This window comes from Mustelus asterias, chromosome 10 (assembly GCF_964213995.1).
Source record: "Mustelus asterias chromosome 10, sMusAst1.hap1.1, whole genome shotgun sequence".
Classification (NCBI taxonomy): Eukaryota; Metazoa; Chordata; class Chondrichthyes; order Carcharhiniformes; family Triakidae; genus Mustelus; species Mustelus asterias.
In genome coordinates this window covers 123925126-123946206 of record NC_135810.1, presented here as the reverse complement: position 1 = coordinate 123946206, position 21081 = coordinate 123925126, and the positions used below count along the sequence as shown (strand labels likewise).

At 46.4% G+C, this 21081-nt stretch overlaps 2 protein-coding genes across 5 annotated transcripts in view; one reads left to right on the top strand and one right to left on the bottom strand.

The window, feature by feature from the left end:
- Window positions 1–17607, top strand: part of lrrc51 (leucine rich repeat containing 51) — a 35784-nt gene extending 18177 nt beyond the window's left edge. The window contains exons 5-6 of one of the 4 annotated variants that reach the window (XM_078222612.1): window positions 7642–7942; window positions 16415–17607. In XM_078222612.1, coding sequence (XP_078078738.1) covers window positions 7642–7903 — 262 coding nt within the window. In that variant the 3' untranslated portion in view covers window positions 7904–7942; window positions 16415–17607. Of the gene's footprint in view, window positions 1–2196; window positions 2458–7641; window positions 8045–16414 lie in introns of those variants that run through there. The other 3 variants (XM_078222614.1, XM_078222613.1, XM_078222615.1) reach the window with 3 other exon arrangements.
- The window catches only part of lamtor1 (late endosomal/lysosomal adaptor, MAPK and MTOR activator 1), a 29698-nt gene continuing 16794 nt past the window's right edge, over window positions 8178–21081 (bottom strand). The window contains exons 3-5 of the mRNA XM_078222617.1: window positions 14070–14147; window positions 12720–12843; window positions 8178–11502 (exon numbers count right to left, since the gene is read on the bottom strand). Of these exons, the coding sequence (XP_078078743.1) occupies window positions 11410–11502; window positions 12720–12843; window positions 14070–14147 (295 nt within the window). The 3' untranslated portion in view covers window positions 8178–11409. The remainder of the gene's footprint in view (window positions 11503–12719; window positions 12844–14069; window positions 14148–21081) is intronic.

Genomic DNA, 21081 nt, shown 5'->3' with positions numbered 1-21081 from the left:
GGTCATGACATAGGCATGAGGACAGACCTGGCCCAAGTGGACTGGGCAGGAAGGCTAAAAGGTAGGACAGCTGATGATCAATGGCAGCTGTTAAAGGAGATATTCAATTCGTCCCGACTAAAATATCTTCCAGAGAGGAAGAAAGATTGTCAGAGGAGGAGAAACATTCATAGCTAAGCAAGGAGGTTAAAGACAACATAAAGACAAAAACTAATGTACACCATATTGTAAAGGCTAGTGGCAGACTGGAAGATTGGGAAACTTTAAGATCAACAAATAGTTAAAAAATAAAATGAATGAAGAAACAAAACTAGCACAAAATATAAAGATGGATGGCAAAAGCTTCTATCAGTATATCAAAGGGAAGAGAGTAGCTAAAGTGAATGGTGGTCCCTTGGAGGATGAGATCAGGAGTTAATAACGGGGAACACACAAATGGTGGAGACACGAAATCAATATTTTGCTTCAGTTTTCATGGTGGAGGACATTAGACCATCCCGAAAGTAACAGATAATACAGAGGGAATAGGAAGGGAGGAACTTAGAACAATCATCAACAGGGAAACAGTACTTGACAAGCTATTGGGATTGAAGGCAGACAGAGTCCCCAGGCCTGATGGCCTACATTCTAGGGTATTAAAGGAAGTGGCAACGGAGATAGTGGATCCTTTGGTTAGAATATTCCAAAATTCCCTGGATTTGGGAAAGGATTGGAAAAATGCTAATGTAATGCTCTTATTCAAAAAGGGAAGGAGGGAGAAAGTAGAAAACTATCAACCAGCTAGTCTAACATGTTGTTGGGAAATTATTATACATCCATTATTAAGAACATTTAGAAAGTCAAAATGCAATCTGAGTCAGCATGGTTTTATGAAGGGTAAATCATGTTTTGACTAATTTGCTAGAGTTCTTCAAAGATGTAACAAGCTAAGTGGATAGTGGGGATCCTGTAGATGTAGTATATCTGGACTTCAGGAAGGCACTTGATAAGGTGCTGCACAGGTTAATACACACGGTAAGATCACATGGGGTTTAGGGTAATTTTTTAGCTTGGGTAGAGGATTGGCTAACTGACAGAAGACAGAGAGTGGGGATAAATGGGTCTTTTTCTGGTCGGCAAGATGTAACTAGTGTCACAGGGTTCAGTCCTCAGGCCCCAACTATTTACAAGATAAATTGACTTATATACACTGATAGAAAGAATGTACTATAGCTAAATTTGCAGATGACACTAAAATAGGATAGTAAGTTGCAATGAGGAAATAAGAAATTTACAGATGGATATAGATAGGTTCGGTGATTGGGGCCAGAATCTGGCAGATGGAGTTTAACATGGATAAGTGTGAGGTTATCCATACTGATTGGAAAAACAGAAAGGCAACTTATTATCTCAATGGGTAGAAACTTCAGAGTGCTTCAGTGCAGAGGGATCTGGGTGTCCTTGTGCATGTGTAGCAGAAAACTAGTATGCAGGTACAGCACGTCATAAAGAAAGCAAATGGGATTGAGGCATTTATAGTTGAAGGAATGGAGTATAAAAGTAAGGAAGTGTTGCTGCAACTATCCAAGGCATTGGTGAGACTGCACCTGGAGTATGGTGCACAGTTTTGGTCCCCTTATTTCCGGAAGGTTATAGTGGCATTAGAGGAGGTTCACTAGATGGATTCCAGAGATGAGGGGTTTGTTTTATGAAGAGAGATTGGGCAGTTTAGGCCGATACTCCCTGGAGTTTAGAAGAATGAGACGGGATCCAATTGAGGTGTACAAGATGATAATGGAGATGGACAAAGTAGACATGGAGAGGATATTTCCCCTTGTGGAGCAATCTAGAACAATAGGTTTTAGGATAAGGATTTAGCAGATTTACAACAGAGATGAGGAGAAATTACTTTTCTCAAAGGGTGGTGAATCTGTGGAATTCGCTACCCCAGAGCGTTGTAGATGCCGGAATATTGAGTAAATTTGAGGAGATAGACAGATAGTTAATTAGTTACGAGGCTGAAGGGTTATGCTCTGTATAATGTTTTACAACATTAAGGGCGATATATGTTGTTGTTGAAAGACCAGTGGAACTAATTGGAAAGATTATTCAAAGAACTGACAAGGCCGCTGGGCTGTGACCCCATTCCTGGCCACAAGATTCTGTGAATCCCAGCTACTAGAGTTTAACACTCAATCTCTCTCTCTTCCCCCAAAGGAGTTATGTGGTGGGAGCTATCCCACACTTAAAGTCACTGGACTACAGCTTAATCACCAAACAAGATCGTTCAACTGCTGCCGTGGTGAAGTCATTCACCAAACGCAAGCATATCACAAGGAGAAAATACGATGACTGATTCCAAGGTTGCATTATAGTGGATTTAGCGTCGGCACATTGCTGGACTGGATTCCCAGAGACACTCAACCAGGAATGCCTGAACTCTCTCAACTTTCTCAAATTAATTTCATTTTAACAAGTTCTGTTGAGTGCTGCTGATTATTCACAAGATTGTTCAATATCTCTTTTCCTTCTGCTTGTGTGTGTGGATGATAGCGTTGTGTGTGCGCGCGCGTGTGGATGATCTCGCTGAAGAAACACAGATGGAAACAATGGGGGATGTGAAGGACAGAGTGGGGGGGAGAAGATCATTCATCTTCAACAGGTGCAATTCTTCAAGTCAGGTGAAAATTCCCAATTCTGGTCACTACACGATAGGAAAGATGTAATTGTACTGATGAATGTAGAGGAGATGGTGCCTGGGCTGGAAGAGAGGCTAGCTAGACTGCCATTGTTTTCTGTGGAGCAGAGAAGACTGAGGGGGGGACCTGCTCAAGGTGTACAACATTATGAGGGACACGGACAGCGTAGATAGGAAGGAACGTTCCCTCTTGGTAGAGGCTTCAGTAACCAGGGGACATAGATTTAAGGTCAGGGCAGGAGATTTAGAGGGGATTTGAGGAAACACTCAACAATTAACAAGCATTTAGAGGAGCACTTAAAACATCATAGCATACAAGGCTACGGACCAAGTGCTGATAAATGGGATTCGAATAGATAGATGCTTGATGGCCAGTGCAGACACAATGGACTGATGGGCCTCTTTTCGTGCTGTAAACTCAATCATTATGAATTCCACCCTCACCGTTTCCCCTGCAACCTTTTCTCAGTGATGTCCTGTGGGAGAAGCGAGGAATCAGATTTACAAACCCAAGGCCAATTGAAGGGTAAAAGCAACCTTATGAACCCTCTAAGTGATTGAAAATGGAGCAAGGGACGACACCAAGCATGACCAGTTCATTGATACCTATTCCCTGTAAGATGCAAAGTGGCCCAGCCACAGTGTCCCAACGCTCTCCAGAAGGCCCAGAGTGAATCATCGCTCACCACACAAACCACGCTTGTCAGCTATTCCCTGGAAAAAGAGGAACTGCCTGCTACACAATCTATTTCTCTCCTAATGCAATGGCTCACATGATGCTGGCCCGCCCCGTGTAATTGAAACCATTTGTCAGTGTGCATGCAATCCAGTCCCTCATCACCTTCATCATGCTTTTCTAAAGTTATGCGGAGCCAATTTTTTTCAGTTTATCTGAGTCACAGAGCTTCCATACCACCCCGCAGGCAAGATTTAATAGAATAACTTCCAATAAAACTGGAAACACACAGCAGGTCTGACAGCATCTGTGAAGTAAAAGTTCACGGTTCAGATCGATGACCTTTCATCAGAACAGCAAATAACTGGTATTTCTACAAAGTTTTCAACACAGTAAAACAGCTGAAAGCATTTCACTGATGTATCAAAAACAAATCTGACCGAGTCACCTGGAAATATTCGTACAATGACAAAAAAGATGGTGAATCATAGAACCCGACAGTGCAGAAGGAGGCCATTCAGCCCATTGAGTCTGCACCGACCACAATCCCACCCAGGCCCGATTCCCTTAACCCCATGCATTTACCCTAGCTAGTCCCCCTGACACGAGGGGCAATTTAGCATGGCCAATCCACCCAACCCGCACATCTTTGGACTGTGGGAGGAAACCAGAGCACCCGGAGGGAACCCACGCAGACACGGGGAGAAGGTGAAAATTCCACACAGACGGTGACCCAAGCTGGGAATCAAACCCGGGTCTCTGGCGCTGTGAGGCAGCAGTGCTAACCACTGTGCCAGATGAGGTCTTCTTTCCTAAAATCTCACGTGATGCAACGTCAATGTCTGATAAATTACTTCAGAAACATAAATAGGAGCATGGAGCTAGCATTTGCCCTTCAAGCCTGTTCCATCATTAAGACCACAGCTGATCCATCCAAATCGCACGGCTTTTTACTGCATTCAGGGCACTGGATAAATACATGCACATTGTCATTTTGTTGTGATTTATTAGTGTTTCAAAGCAGCAGCAGAGGGGTTCCAGGGAAGGAATTCCACAGCTGAGGCCTTGACAGCTGAGAGCAGCAGCAGACCCATTGAAATCAAGGTTGGCAAAATGTCAGGAAGGAGCACAGAATGATAAAGTGTTTAAAATTATGAAAAAAATTGAAATAGATTAGACAGAAACAGATGGTTTTCAGTGAGGTTTCTTGAATGAGAGGCCAAGATACACAGCGCTCGAGTGACATCCATCTTGGGTTAGTGCTGGAGATAAACCAACAATCTAGACTGGATAAGTGGCTGAAAGACAAGCTGGTAGAGATAAGAGGACAGGATCGGGAATTCTCATAACATGATATAATGGCATTGTCACTGGACTACGAATCCAAAGGCCCCAACTAAAGCTCTGGAGACATGGTTCAAATCCCACCTTGGCACCTGGTGGAATTTAAATCCAATTAATTGAAAGCAAGTCTGAGTAATGGTGACAACCATCATCTAGTTCACGAATGTCCTTCAGGGAAGTAAATCTGCCATCCTTACCTGGTCTGGCCTACATGTGACTCCAGAGCCACAGCAATGTGGTTGAGTCTTAACTGCCCTCTGAAATGACATTACAAACTACTCAGTTCAAGGCCAATTAGAGAGGGGCAACAAATGCTGGCATTGCCATTGATGCCCAAATAAAAAGAATTCTGGTTAAAATTGAGAAATTCAGTGTGGGAGGAGGGCATTCAGTCCATTGTGTCACAAGGTATCATCCAGCCTAATCCCACTTTCTAGTTCTTAGTCTGCACCCGTCAGTTATTAAAGTTTATTTATTTATTAGTGTCACATGTCGGCTTACATTAACACTGCAATGAAGTTACTTTGAAAATCCCCTAGTCGCCACACTCCGGCACCTGTTCGGGTACAAAGAGGGAGAATTTAGCACGGCCAATGCACCCTAACCTGCACATCTTTGGACTGTGGGAGGAAACCGGAGCACCCGGAGGTAACCCACGCAGACACGGGGAGAACGTGCAGACTCCGCACAGACAGTGACCCGAGGCTGGAATTGAACCCGGGTCCCAAGTGCTGTGAGGCAGCAGTGCTAACCACTGTGCCACCGTGCTGTCCCTTTATGGCACTTCAAGTGCCTATCCAAGCACTTTTCAAAATGTTGTGAGGGTCCCTTATTTTTTCAACTGATAAATAGGAGTGAGAGATACCATTGTAAGGGCAAATGGTATCAGTCGCTCCTATTTATCAATTTTTATAAAAGTAAGGGACAGACATTCACTCACTCATTCTTCAGGGCAATGACTTGACCAATCCAGGTCAAGCTGCATGGTTTAAATTTCAAACAATGCTTGACAGTTAACTATTGGTCACCATCAACTGGTGCATTATCCATAGCAAGCCTCGACCAATCAGAATCCACTTGCCAACCAATCAGCACTCTTTTCATACAGTATAAATTGTTTTCCACTTATATTGGTATTCCTGCAAAGGATCCTGATGAATGCAAAAAGAAAAGCTTCAACATGTCTCTTTTTTCAGTAATCCTTTAAGTGTAGCCACTGTTGTAATGTTTGAAACAATGCAGTCAGTTTGTACACAGCAAACTCCCACAAACAGCAACATGATAACTTTGGAGCAAGGTTTCCTCAGAGCCCCAGCAAGCACCCAGTAGCATGTTACTACCTCCCTAAACAAGAACAAGACCACAACAGCAATTTGATAATGACCAGGTTAGGGTTCTGTGATGTTGATTGAGGGATAAATATTGACCCCAAGGCAGTTGTAAAAATTCCCCTAATTCAAAACTGCATCATAGTTCATTTTTAAACATCTACCTGAAAAGACAGATGGGGTCTCAGTTTAGTGCCTCATCTGAAAGACTGCACCTCCAACAATGCAATACTCAGTACTGCACTGCATCGTCAGATTTTGTGCTCTTGTAGTGAGATTTGTAATCTTGCAATTCAGAGCCAAAAATGCTACCAACGGACACACTTTACAGGAGTGACAAGCTAACCTAAAAGCTTTGCCTCAAGGAAGGGAAGTGTCAGAGATGGACACTTCACCCCTCTGTCTCCAGTTCTGATGATAGACTGTCAAATAGTATCCATTACAAGCCTATCGGCACCCACATCTACCTTGACTATAGCTCTTCACACCCTACATCCTGCAAGGACTCCATCCCATTCTCTCAGTTCCTTTGCCTCCGTTGCACCTGTTCCAATGATGCCACTTTGGAAAACAGCACTGCTGACATATCTTCCTTAATCCTGGTTTCCCTCCACTGTGGTTGACAGAGCTGTCAACTGCATCCAACCCATCTCTCAGAACGAGGATACGGTCCCCCTTGTCCTCACATTTCACCCCACCAGTCTCCACATGCAAAGCATCATCCTCTGCCATTTCCAGCATGATGCCACCATCAAACACACCTTCCCCTCACTCCCCTCAGCATTCGACAGGGACAATTCCCTCTGGGATACCCTGGTCCACTCCTCCATCACATCCAACACTTCACTCCCTTCCCACAGCACCTTCCCCTGCAATCGCAGAAGGCACAACACCTGCCCCTTTACCTCCTCCCTGCTCACCATCCCAGGGCCCAAACATTTTCAGCTGCTTCACTTGCACCTCCTTTGATGTGGTCAATTGCATTCACTGTTCCCAATGTGGACTACATTGGAGAGACCAAACACAGATTGGTGACTGCATTGCAGACCTTCAGTCCATCCGCAGGACTTGGACCTTCCTGTTGCTTACCATTTAAGCACACCATCCTGCTCTCATGTCTACATGTTTGTCCTTGGCCTGCTGTAGTGAAGCCCAATTGAAGGAACAGCACCTGATCTTCCGATTAGACATGTTCCACCTTCTGGAGTTCAACACATTCAGGCTGAATTCTTTGCTCCACCTTCAATATGTTTATTTTCTATCCATTTAACTTCATTTCTTTATGGATTCATTTTTCCATCCCCTATTTTATCCCGCTTCTCTTAATGTGCCGCTATTAGCACCCTTCCTAGCCATAATCACCACCATTAATTTACGTTCCCTTTGTCTATGACATCTTTGTCAATCTCTCTTGAACCTCCAATTCAGCCCCGATTGCTTCACCCCCCCCCACCCCCCCACCTCCCCCACCCACCAACAGTATAAATTTCATCCTATTTCTAGTTTTCTTCAGCTCCGATGAAGACTCATCCAGACTCGAAACATCAGCTCTGCTCTCTCTCCACAGATGCTGTCAGACCTGTTGAGATTTTCCAGCATTTTCTATTTTATTTCAGATTCCAGCATCCGCAGTCATTTGCTTTGACATGGAGAAAAAGGAGATTGAATGTAGGAGAACAGGGTTACCTCCAGCCGAACAGGATCAGGGATACCAGCGGGTACCCGAGGGCAGGGACCCCAGCCCAGCAGGGACCTGAGGGCAGGGATTTCCTCCAGAGCCCAGGCGGGTACCTGAGGGCAGGGATCCCTCGAGCCGAGCAGATACCAGAGCAGGGATCCCCCAGCCCAGCAGGTATCCAAGGGCAAGGATCCCCTTGAGCCCAGCAGGCACCCAGGAGCAAGTTACCTCCTCTCCAGGTACTAAGATGAGCACACGCTAGTCCCATTGCCTCATTGTTTCTCTCCTTAACCAAACGACCATTGGTGACTATAGTGGGACTGAGAGCAAAGCCAGAAAGGAAAATTTCCTAAATGCAGATTCTGGAGAATCTAAAATATGTTAAAAAGCAAGCATTTTCAAGAAACATTTTGCACTATAGCAGCACAAGATGGCTGGTCATTGCCAGCAGGTACTGTCAACAGGGAGTCAAACTGGGATGTACTTTGAATGTTTATTTTGTTTGAATCCAGACAGGTTGAAATCAGCATACGTTTCTCAACATACTCGCCACACCCAACTCATTTAACAGATGGAAGTGTGAATGTTGTCGTGAGAACCTCCTCTCCCTTGTCCCACCTAATCCACCATTTCTCCTGTGAACTGGCTGTTTGGGCCGGGAGGTGGGATTCAGTTCCACAGGCTCTGGTACCTCACTGAAGTACCTGTTTAATGTACAAAGTAATTGCCAATCGCAAACCCCACACAGTCACCGGATAGGAATCGGGAAACCTCCCCATGTCTGACCGTCCCCCAAGCTGCAAGAACAATCATCGAAACCCCATCTGTCACACTGGCTGCATGATGTGGAGATGCCGGCGTTGGACTGGGGTGAACACAGTAAGAGTTTTAACAACACCAGGTTAAAGTCCAACAGGTTTATTTGGTAGCAAATACCATTAGCTTTCGGAGCGCTGCTCCTTCGTCAGATGGAGTGCACATTTCCACTCCATCTGACGAAGGAGCAGCGCTCCAAAAGCTAATGGTATTTGCTACCAAATAAAGCTGTTGGACTTTAACCTGGTGTTGTTAAAACTCTTACACTGGCTGCAACCAGGTAACTCAGCACAGAGCCAGGGCCCCAGCTCCTGCTGCTACAGCACCCTTCTGACTTCCCAGAAACCTAACAGTCATAATTTGTATTATCTTTAAAGGAGGGAGAGACAGGTAATTACAAATAACAAGGTGTTTGCAAAAAGGGTTCAACAGGGGCTCAGCACAAAGCCAAGTCTAATTTTATTCCCTTTTTAAAAAAGAAAATCACACCATACCATCATGAAATTCATTGAGATTCCAGTGGATGTAACTGCGCGACCCACTGTATTCTAGACTGGCAATAGCTGCAGTGCTTAAACTGAGCACAGGCAGAGAAAAAAAACACTTGATACAGACAGACCTGCTGCACAGGTCAGTTAAACAATGATCGAGTTCCCCAGTTACAGAGGATGTGGACAAAACGAAATAGCCCAAACAGATTAAAAAGCTGAAAATTAAAAGCAAGGCTGATATCGAGTGTGTCAGCTTCAGGTGAGTGAGTTAGAGGGGGGGAAACAAACTTCAGGCAAGGATCTGTCACTTAAATCAACTTACATGCAAACTATTAACCCAGTTCAACAACTGCATTGGATCCCTCAGGAAGTGCCTGAAGCAGAGGCCACGTTAAATCAAACAGCTCTCAGCCCATACTTGAAGGTGGAGTTTTCTTTCAAAAAGACATTGTCACTCCAGTGAGGAGAGGCTGGAACTCTGCACTCCCTTCCATCCTCACTGCCTGCTGTTACCGAGAACTCACAGTGTCTGTTAAACCGTAACAGTGCAAGTAACAGACGCACACACAGACCCCAGGGAGAAGCTATGCCACAAACAGTTTACAGCTTAGATCCCATGTCAACTGCAGATTAAAATGCTGTGTTTTCAACCAGTCTGGGGAAATCAGAGGGAGGGGGGGGGGGGAGGAAAATTAGAAATTAAACAATTTGTGCTCATAGTGATCAGGCATGCATTGTGAAAAGGGAAATGGTGAGTGAATGGGGTACAGGACTCGGGTATTAGTACAAATCCAACTCGGTGGCTCGAGGTGGGAGAGAAATGGGATTCAGGGCTGAGAAACACCCAGTAATTAAATCTATTCCCTCCCAATCTCCTTCCACTCAAATCCTGATCAAGGATTGAAATAATTCAGACAGGGGATGGACACAGTAAATTAAACAAAATCCTTCCCAAAGCAGTGGCTAGGGAGACACAATAAAAGTCCAGTTTCTGGCTCTCACAAAAAAATTCCCCCAATCAATTTAAAAATTAATGTTAAAGTAATAATTTCCAGGGAGAGGGGAAAGGAAACCTCCAATCTCTTGGCTACCAGCCAGGTGTGTGTGGTGAGGGGGTATGACACAAAACAGGAACACATCGCTGTTTCAGGATATTTTAAGCTACGAACCCCTAAAGACAATTTATGCTAATTTTATCAAACGCCACCCGTGAGGTTTAAATTCACAGCTAATTAGTGACTAAACAAGCAAGTGAATGAGGAAAGTGCACTCATCGGTCCTCACACGTGGATCTGTATCGTGTAGTGTGTCAATATCTATGGCAGTTACTGTCACCAGGACTTTAGTGAGGACAATGACAGGTGAGTAACTCATGCCACCCTCAGAACAATGCTCCCAGTTCAGCTTCCAATGGCTCCTCCATCCCTGCTGAGTTGAGTTTGCAAAGCTCTGGGATGAAGTTTTGGTGGTGATAAATTACAACAGAACCTGTTCATTCTGGAAACCTCTCTCAAACTGATACCATCTCTCTGCAAATCCTCGGCCCCTCCCAAGGTACATGCAGCAGTGGGGGTGGGGGGAGGAGGAAATTCCATCTCATTTCACCACAGGTGCAATCCAATATCCATTACATACCCTGCGCTCAAACCAAAATAAACTGACTCTCAGACACCCCAGGCAGTGCAGAGGCAATTTACACCGACACACAAGGAGTTTGTTCAAATGTGTCCCCACAAATGAGGAGTGGTGGTAACAGCAGACGGATTAACTCAGAGCTGAGACTCTGTCAGTGCAGCAATAACCCACACCTCAACAATCTGATCACAGCAACACTCTCAGAATCTGCTCACACTCAGAGGCAAGCAATAAAAAGAAAGAAAATGAACTACAAACATATTCAGGACCAATGTTTCATGAGTCTTTCTCCAGAAACAGTGATCATAAGAAATTAACTAGAATAGAACTTAAAACAGGAAATAAGCCCAAGGATATCTCATGACAGAAGGATGTATTTCAGGGAGCAAAGGGTTAATGTCATCAGGTGTAATATTTAATAAAATAAATTCCCACTATCCCTCAGGGTGAATAATGTACAGTTAGTCGCTGAATAGGGGAAAACAAATGAAAGAGATTGTTTAAAAGCGGGTAAAGTGTGTTTCACAAAGTCTCTCCCGGGTCATAAACCACCTAAAGCTTTTACTCAAAAAAACAAAAACACAACGCAATCTAGAAAAATCAAATCAGGGAAATATACAGCACAGGCAGCGTAATTAAAAAAAATAGGCGCGATTTACGGGAGCAAACACCCAGTGGCGTGGGGGTGTCTCTACGTCTGTCTCAGGATAGTTAGTCCCAATGTTAAAGTCTTCGGAGAATGGGATCCGATGCAGGTTGAGGGGTCAGGGAATCGCAAACTGCACCACAAGTTCTTCCTTGGCATCCACTTTGATCTGGGAAAGAGCACTTGATGCGTAAGCAGCGATTTTAGTGACCTGAGGCAGGAGAAAGAAAAACAAATACTCTTCAAAGTCTAGAGCATATCCACATCCATCCACATTTTATATTGGAAATATAAGTAGGCTGTACACTAACATGAGCTAAAGCCAGAATGGAGGGGATTGGTTCATTCACTCCTTACCAACTGCTTTCAACAACGGAGACTAATTTTATCACATCCACAGCACGGGCCAGCCCCCACCTGCTGCGCCCGCCAGCCCCCACCCGCCCACCAGCCCCCAACTGCTGCGCCCGCCAGCCTCCACCTGTCCACCCAACATATTGTGTTGGAGAAATCACCACGCTTCGGTTGGAAGATTTTGCTGTGGTTTATCGGTAAACAGACCGCTGAGTAAATTAAAATCACAATTCCCATTTCATCTCCAACTCACTGGTTGACAGTGATGTCAGCATTCACTTTAAGAAAACATTAACAGGGAGCTCCCCCTCCCAGGAGACGTGAGTAACAAACACCTGGGGGTGCCATTCTGCCAGGGCCATGAAGCCTAATGGCAAGTGTCCCAGGCTGTCCAATTACAATGTCTCAGTTCACTCCAGCATTCCAGAGTAAAGGGTTTTATACTGTTTGGGGACACAGCCCTCCCACCTTAATCGTATTGCGAGCAAGATAGACTGATGTGCCCCAATAGAATTAATTAAAAAACCTACTAGTGGCACCAACCTGAACAACACAGTGAAATGCCCCAGGTCACAGGGAGGGAGGATCGTTGGTAATTCCAATGGTAGGCCTGTCTGAGAAGAACATCTGCCACCACACCCGATTCCGCCCCACCCCCCCACCCCCCCAAGCCCAGCCCACCTCCCCACGGCTCTCGCCAACCTCACTCACTCCCGCTGCTCACGCACTGCCACCAGCCCTGCTTCGCAGCTCATTCACAACTCCCTGCTCTGTCTAGAACAGGGGTCGGGGGGGGGGGGGGGGGGGGGAACTGAGAATGATCCGATAAAAAACCAGCCCTCAGCTGTTAAAAAGGGCAGAAAGATCATCCCTAGCTCACCAAGTCATCCCATCGAGGCACAGCAAGACACCCCAATCTCTCTCTGCCCAGTAGGAGAGACAGTGGTTCCTCTGCCACGTGTCTCAACGTGGTTTCGTGGCCAGGAATGAAAGGGCGTTTGTAGATTAAGACCAACCCACTCTTCATCCTCGACACCCTGCCACTGGTGCCAGAGAGAGGGCAGTACCACATACCTGCTGAATGTCTGAAGGGGGCACAGGTTCACTGGCCAACACTTGGTGTGGTTGGCTGGTCAACGTTGGCAGAGAAGTGACCCGTTTGCACTGCGTCGAGCCGCTGATCATTGCTAACCTCGTGCTGACAGAAAGAACCAAGGCACAACGTTACAACCAATCCCAGCACAGAGCCATCCACAGCTTTGTAAATTATTCCCCATCACACACATATCCTATACCTTTCAGAAAGTTACTACTGAATCTGATTCAATTGCCTTTAAAGCAGGGTGCTCCAGATTATAACACATAACATCAAAAAAATTCCTCATCCCTTCAGATTCGTTCATTAAACAAGTCAATGAAAATTAGTATTCTCGAATTTAAAAAAAGTTTGGGGTGTGGGTGTCACTGGCTGGGCCAGCATTTATTGCCCATCCCTAATTGCCCTTGCAAAGGTGGTGGTGAGCTGCCTTCTTGACCACAAGAAGTCTCACAGCACCAGGTTCAAGTCCAGTAGGCTTATTTGGAATCACAAGCTTGCAGAGTGCAAGTCTGATGAAGGAGCAGCGCTCCGAAAGCTCGTGATTCCAAATAAAGCTGCTGGATTTTAACCTGATGTTGAGAGACTACTTACTGCGCCCACTCCAGCCCAACACCGGCATCTGCACTTCTTGAACCGCTGCAGTCCGTATGGTGTAGGTACACCCACAGCACTGTTAGGGAGGCAGTTCCAGGATTTTGACCCAGCGACAGTGAAGGAACGGTGATATATTTCTAAGTCAGTTTGGTGAGTGACTGTGAGGGGAACCTCCAGGTGGTAGTGTTCCCAGGTACCCCTTGTTAGCGTTCGGGGGCTTGGAAGATGCTGTCGAAGGAGCCTTGGGGAGTTCCTACAATGAATCTTGTAGACGGTATACATGGCTGCCACTGTGCCAAGATTATGTTGGCAGTCAAGCACTGAGGGGGTGCCCCGCTGCCATGCATGTGGGTGGAATGGGTCTGCACCAAGGTTGCGCCCCAGTGTTGGGGGGTCCACACTGAAGGGGAACCCACCACTGGGCAGTTATTCACCGAGAGAGGACTGTGCAGTTGGAGGGTAAGTACTGAGGGATGGCTGCACGGTCAAAGTTGAAGGGCAGCACTGATCGAACATGTCACCATCGGGGGCAGTATTGTGGGAGACAGCAATACTAACTTCGTTCACTGAGTAGCACTGGGCTTCTCAAGATATTGGAAATAAAACTTCTCCCAGCCAGCATCAACTCGAAAACAAATCATTCATCACGTCTCAGATCTGGTTGGATCTTTCTGTGCAAAGAGGCTGCCATATTTGGCCTCACACCGGTCTGTTTACTTTTGGATCCTCACCTGTACTGCCGCGCTCGATCCATGTACTCGTGCTGCTCCATACTCTGTGAATCTGCGGCTGACACATCGATGATGTTACTGGGGATGGAAAGACAAACACGTTAGTGATCTGCAGCGAGGGGCGGGGGGGGCAGAGAGATTGCTTTGTTCTTGCCCATCATGCTCAGAGTGCACTGTTTCACCAACTGGCTCTCAGCCAGTGAGCGGCGAGAGCAGCAGGTGTCGCAAGCGGGGCAGGTTCAGCCAGAACAGCAAATCAGACACGAAAACACACACAGCAAAAGACCAACTGGTTCCAGTCACATTGCAGCTTCACAAGCACTTTAACACCCTTCCCTGTCAGCTCACACCCTCCTACACATCCTTTTGAGACGAGAGACTCGTAAAATAAAACTGACAAAATGCCCCTGAAAGCCCCAAGACACCCAGACCTGAGTGTAAATACATTGACACAGAGGGAGAATTTAGCACGGCCAATCCAGCTAACCTGCACAGCTTTGGCCTTAGGGTAAATATGTGTGGGTCTGGGGATAGGGCCTGGCTGGGATTGTTGTCGATGCAGACTCTATGAGCCAAACAGCCTCCTTCTGCACTGTAGGGATTCTATGATTCTATAAATACATTGCTGTACAATCCAATGTATTTATAGAATCACAGAATCCCTACAGTGCAGGAGGCGGCCGTTCGGCCCAACTAGTCCATGCTGATGTTATGTGCTCCACATGAGCCTCCTTCCAGTCTAATGGATATCAATGCATCCTTACATTCATTTCTCCATCATTTGCTGAGCTTCCCCTTCAAGGCATCCAATCTCTTTGTCTCAAATATTCCTTGTGGTGGTGAGTTCCACATTCTCCCCACTCGCTGGGTAAAGAAGATTCCCCTGTAGGATTTATTGATGACCATCCCACAGGAAGGACAGTAACCAGAGAACCCAGGTTTAAGATGATTGGCAAAGGTACCAACAGGGCAGAAACATGTTCATTTCTCAATTTATTCTTTAAGGGAAGTGGGTGTCGCTGGACCAGCATTTGTTGCCCATCCCTAATTGCCTCTTGAACTGGGTGGCTGCTCGGCCAGAGAGCAGTCAGGAGTCAATCACATTGCTGAGTCTGGAGTCACATGTAGGCCAGACCGGGTAAGGACGGCAGATTTCCGACAGTAGTGACACAAATGGTTTTTTTACGATAATTGATGACCGTAATGGTGACCACGAAACAAACTAGCTTTAATTCCAGGTTTTATTAATTGAATTTAAATGGGATTTGAATCCATATCCCCAAAGCATTATCCTGGCCCTCTGTCCATGGTCACTGCACCACGGTCTTGTGCAGTGATTTGTTGTGACCTAGAATGCACCCATGATAGAAACAGATTCAATAGGAACTTTTAAAAGGGAATTGGATAAACACTACAAGGGAAACATTTGCATAACAATGGGGAAAGTGTATGGGGCGTATTCATTGTTTAAAAAGCTGCTCTTGCACGATGCGCCAAAAAGCCTATTTATTCTACACAGATCATTCCATGTTTATATCCTGCACACAGAGAGAATCAAGTTCCTTCATCTATCCTACTGCGTTTGTCATCTTAAACTCCTATATGAGGCCATCCCTGAGCTTTCTCTCTACTCGGGAGGAGACCACTAGCCTGGTCAAACTTTCTGACACGTTAGCTCTTCAGTCTGGCACCTTCCTGTAGATCTTTCACTGCACCTTCTCCAAAGCCAGTGACAAGTTGGAAAGGTCACAGCGGAAGCAGCCCCATAGGCCACACAAGTGCCAGGCAATAACCATCTCTAAACGTACTGTGGATGTACCTTCACCACATTGACTGCAGCTGATCAAGGAGGCACCTCCTTTTAGAGGGATATTTGGGATGAGCAATAAGAGCTGACGAAGCCCACATCCCTTGAATGAATCAAAAGAAAACTGACATTCAATGTCACATCACTCGCACATCAGGCCACTTGAGGCTGAAGTCAAGTGTGCTCAGAAAGAGCAGAGAACTGCACTTGGTATCCAACCCCATGTACCTGCGAGTGTTTGATGGGGACAGTGTAGAGGGAGCTTTACTCTGAATCTAACCCTGTGCTGTAACTGTCCTGGGAATGTTAGATGGGGTCAGTGAAGAGGGAGCTTTACTCTGTATCTAACCTCCTGCTGTACCTGTCCTCAATGTGGGTATAAGGAGAGGGGTATTTGATGTAAATGTTCTCTGGCACTTTAATTTCTGTAGATTAATGATATCTGCTTTAATTAGTTAGGCACGGATGGGTAGAGCTTGGAACCTGTAGACACAGAAATCAATGAATGACTTCAGGTTTGGTCTGTTTGATTGAACAGAGCTCTCACCAGGATATTGCCACAGTCGCTGTGTAGAATCCCATCATGCTCCATTTCTCCAGCTTCCACCCTAAACACGTTAAAGAAGGCATCCCCTACAGACAAGCCCTCGGTATACACAGGATCTGCTCAGATGAGGAGGATCGCAACAGACACCTCCAGACGCTGAAAGACGCCCTCATAAGAACAGGATATGGCGCTCAACTCATCGATCGACAGTTCCAATGCGCCACAGCGAAAAACCGCACCGACCTCCTCAGAAGACAAACACGGGACACGGTGGACAGAGTACCCTTCTTCATCCAGTACTTCCCCAGAGCGGAGAAGCTCCGACATTTTCTCTGGAGCCTTCAACAAGTCATTGATGAAGACGAACATCTCGCCAAGGCCATATCCACACCCCCACTTCTTGCCTTCAAACACCTGCCCAACCTCAAACAGACCATTGTCCGCAGCAAACTACCCAGCCTTCAGGAGAACAGTGACCACGACACCACACAACCCTGCCACAGCAACCTCTGCAAGACGTGCCGGATCATCAACACGATGCCATCATCTCACATGAGAACACCATCCACCAGGTACATACTCTTGCAACTCGGCCAACGTTGTCTACCTGATACGCTGCAGAAAAAGGATGTCCCGAGGCATGGTACATTGGGGAGACCATGCAGACGCTACGACAACGGATGAATGAACACTGCTCGACAGTCATCAGGCAAGAGTGTTCTCTTCCTGTTGGGGAACACTTCAGCGGTCATGGGCATTCGGTCTCTGATCTTTGGGTAAGCGTTCTCCAAGGCGGCCTTCACGACACACGACAGCGCAGAGTCGCTGAGCAGAGACTGATAGCCAAGTTCCGCACACATGAGGACGGCCTCAACCGGGATCTTGGGTTCATGTCACACTATCTGTAACCCCCACGACTTGCCTGGGCTTGCAAAATCTCACTAACTGTCCTGTCTGGAGACAATACACATCTCTTTAACCTGTGCTTAATGCTCTCTCCACTCACATTGTCTGTACCTTTAAGACTTGATTACCTGTAAAGACTCGCATTCCAATCATTATTTTGTAAATTGAGTTTGTGTCTTTATATGCCCTGTTTGTGAACAGAACTCCCACTGACCTGATGAAGGAGCAGCGCTCCGAAAGCTAGTGGCTTTGGCTACCAAATAAACCTGTTGGACTTTAACCTGGTGTTGTGAGACTTCTTACTGAAGAATCCCATCACCATGGCTGCTGATCAATGCTCATTTCCTGGACAACAGCTTACAGGATACGCTCTCAGTGATACACTGCTGCATTGCTATAGACCTCTCACCCTGGTGAACATAACGCTGAGTGGTACCATCCTGATAACCACTGCAGGCACCAAGTGACTGCAAGAGCAATGCAGACAGCAGGGGCTGAAATTCACAGCTAGCCTTGGGTTCGTGAAACATCAGCCCAGCTAGTTAATGTGTGATAAAGAACAAAGAAAATTACAGCACAGGAACAGGCGCTTTGGCCCTCCAAGCCTGCACCGACCATGCTGCCCAACTTAACTAAAACCCCCTACGCTTCCGGGGACCATATCCCTCTAGTCCCATCCTATTCATGTATTTGTCCAGATTTCCCCCGGAAACTCACTTTCGTATCTGCTTCCACTCAGCAACGAGTTCCAGGCACCCACCACCCTTTGTGTAAAAACACTTGCCTCGTACATCTCCTTTAAACCTTCCCCCTCGCACCTTCAACCTATGCCCCCTAGTAATTGAATCTTCCCACGCTGGGAAAAAGCTTCTGACTATCCGCTCTGTCCATGCCCCTCATAATCTTGTAAACGTCTATGAGGATCTTGTATATAACTGCACCTTTACAAAACCTTGCCCAGATGAAGCAGGGCCACTCATACAGGACATAGCCAGGGTAAGGGAGTGGAGAACAAAAGATGGGAATCTCAAGGTTTAAACAAGGAAAGGGGGTGCTCAGGCCCTGGTGAAGAGGTTGGGTTGGTTGAGGGGTGGGGGGGCGGGGGGGGAGAGAACACAGAGCAGTGGATCTGACAGGGGATCGGATTTCAGGAAAGTGCTAGACTGGAACAACAAGAGGAAAGGATGGCAGGGCCATGGGACAGAGTTCCAGAGTCTGTGCCCCAGCATGGGGCAAGAACACACCACGAAAAATGCAGAGGATTGGAAAAATACAATCACCAAAATCCTGGAACAAAATGTAGTGAAACTAGAGGGTTATGGATCATTGCTCATTGGGTCCTTCCTTAACAAAACCCAGAGAACACAGGCCCCTCCCTCAGAGCTGGAAACTAATAACCTTCCCCAGTTACTAACAGCTGCTCTTGTTTATAACCAGAGCGCGCACTGCATTGTGACAGGATTGCAAGATTAACAGACTGAGATATCGAGCAGGACTTTAGTCTAGCAGCCTTGATACAGCCGTCTCTCCGAGGTTCAAATGCTGCCATGAAACTAAAATCAACAAACAGGAGAAAGCACAAAAATGTTTCACAAAATCCCCCCAGGTTGCCTTCAGGAAACAGCATCAACCCTGTATCTGCTCCGGGATTTCACAGCAGTGTTCCTGGCTGAAAACCCACAGAAATGGGCAGTGGTTTATCAGATTCACACATCCCAGAAATAGGTGTTTTTAAAATCATTGTTAACGGTAACCCCAGTTACAAAGCTGTGCTCAAACAACACAACAAGAGCCTGTGCAAATAGTGTTTACCAACTGGCATGCAGTCATTTTATTTATTAGTGTCACACATAGGCTTGCATTAACACTGCAATGAAGTTACTGTGAAAATCCCTGAGTCACCACACTCCAGCACCTGTTCGGGTACACGGAGGGAGAATTTAGCACAACCAATGCACCTAACCAGCACGTCTTTCGGATTGTGGGAGGAAAGCGGAGCACACAGAGGAAATGGGGAGGACATGCAAACTCCACACAGACAGTGACCCAAGCCGGGATCCGAACCCGGGTCCCTGGCGCTGTGAGTCAGCAGCGCTAACCACTGTGCCAAACTGTAGACAAGTTAGCTGATTTCAGTGTGGGCAATGACGCTGTCTGAAACTAGCCTCCTGGCAGCTTTGCAGTAACACAACATGCAGCATTTAAGGGGACCAATCGGCCCATTGTGCCTGTAACAGCCCCGCTCCTGCCCCTCTTTCCCCATTGCCCTGCAAATTAAAGTATTTTGCCCATCCCCTTTTGAAAGTTATTATTGAATCTGCTTCCACCACCCCTGCAGGAAGCGCTTCCCAGATCACAACAACTTGCTGTGTAAAAAATTCTCCTGCCTCTGGTTTCACTAGCTCAGAACAGCTGAAAATGTTTCACAGGCAATAATCCTGGGGGTAGTTTAGGGGCCTGGTCAATCAGGTTGATGGTCGGATAAATAATACTCATTGGAGAAAATGTGCATATCTATGGAGAAAAAGCAGAGACTGAACTGCCCTTCAAAAGAGCTGCTGCAAACTAAACGGGCTGAACAGCAGCCTCCTGTCCTGCACCATGAGGGGGGTCGGTTTAAGACAGAGTTGAGGAGGAACTTCTTCTCCCAGAGGGTGGTGAATCTCTGGAATTCTCTGCCCACTGAGGTGGTGGAGGCTACCTCGCTGAATATGTTTAAAGCGCGGATGGATGGATTCTTGAGCGGTAAGGGAATTAAGGGTTATGGGGATCAGGCGGGTAAGTGGTACTGATCCACGTCAGATCAGCCATGATCTTATTGAATGGCGGGGCAGGCTCGAGGGGCTAGATGGCCTACTCCTGCTCCTATTTCTTATGTTCTTATGTTCTTATGCTGAGTTCATGATGTACTTTTTGTAGTGGAACCACGGTTATAATCCAGGAAACATTTGAAGGGGAATTGGGGAGAGAATGGTGTGAGGTGGGGTGGGGGAGGAGAGATTGACCGGATAGCTCTTTCTAAAGGACAGGCAAGGGTGGAATGGGACAGAAGGCCTCTTTCTGAGCTGGAAAATTCCATGCTCCCAATAAAATAAATTCTACTCCTGCCCCGAATAAATGCCAGTGGTTCACTTACTGACTACTTACAAAAAAGACTTTCCCAAGAATCACTTACAGCTTTGTTTGTTTAAACCGGGAACTGTGAGCAAGAAATAGCAGAGCAGTCAGTTCATTAGTTCAACACCTGTCACAGGCACACATCTGCTACCCAGGCAGGCTATCCGGTAACAACACATGAGAGGTGTTGAATGGAGAGAGAGAGAGCAACTTGCTGACAGCTCCCTAAAGCCTTGGCTGAATGGGTGTTCTGGGCGGCATGGTGGCACAGTGGTTAGCACTGCTGCCTCACAGTAAGAGGGACCCAGGTTCGATTCCCAGCTTGGATCATTGTCTGTGTGGAGTCTGTACGTTCTCCCCTTGTTTGCGTGGGTTTCCTCCTACAGTCGGAAAGATGTGCTGGTTAGGTGCATTGGCCATGCTAAATTCTCCCTCAGTGTACCCGAACAGGTGCAGAAATGTGGCGACTAGGGGATTTTCACAGTAACTTCTTTGCAGTGTTAACGTAAGCCTACTTGTGACACTAATAAACAAACTTAAACTTAACAGTGAACGCAAACTGCTCTTCCACCATGCATGGGTGTTTGGTGCATGTGCACTACGACTCTCAACAACTTTTACAGATGTACCATAGA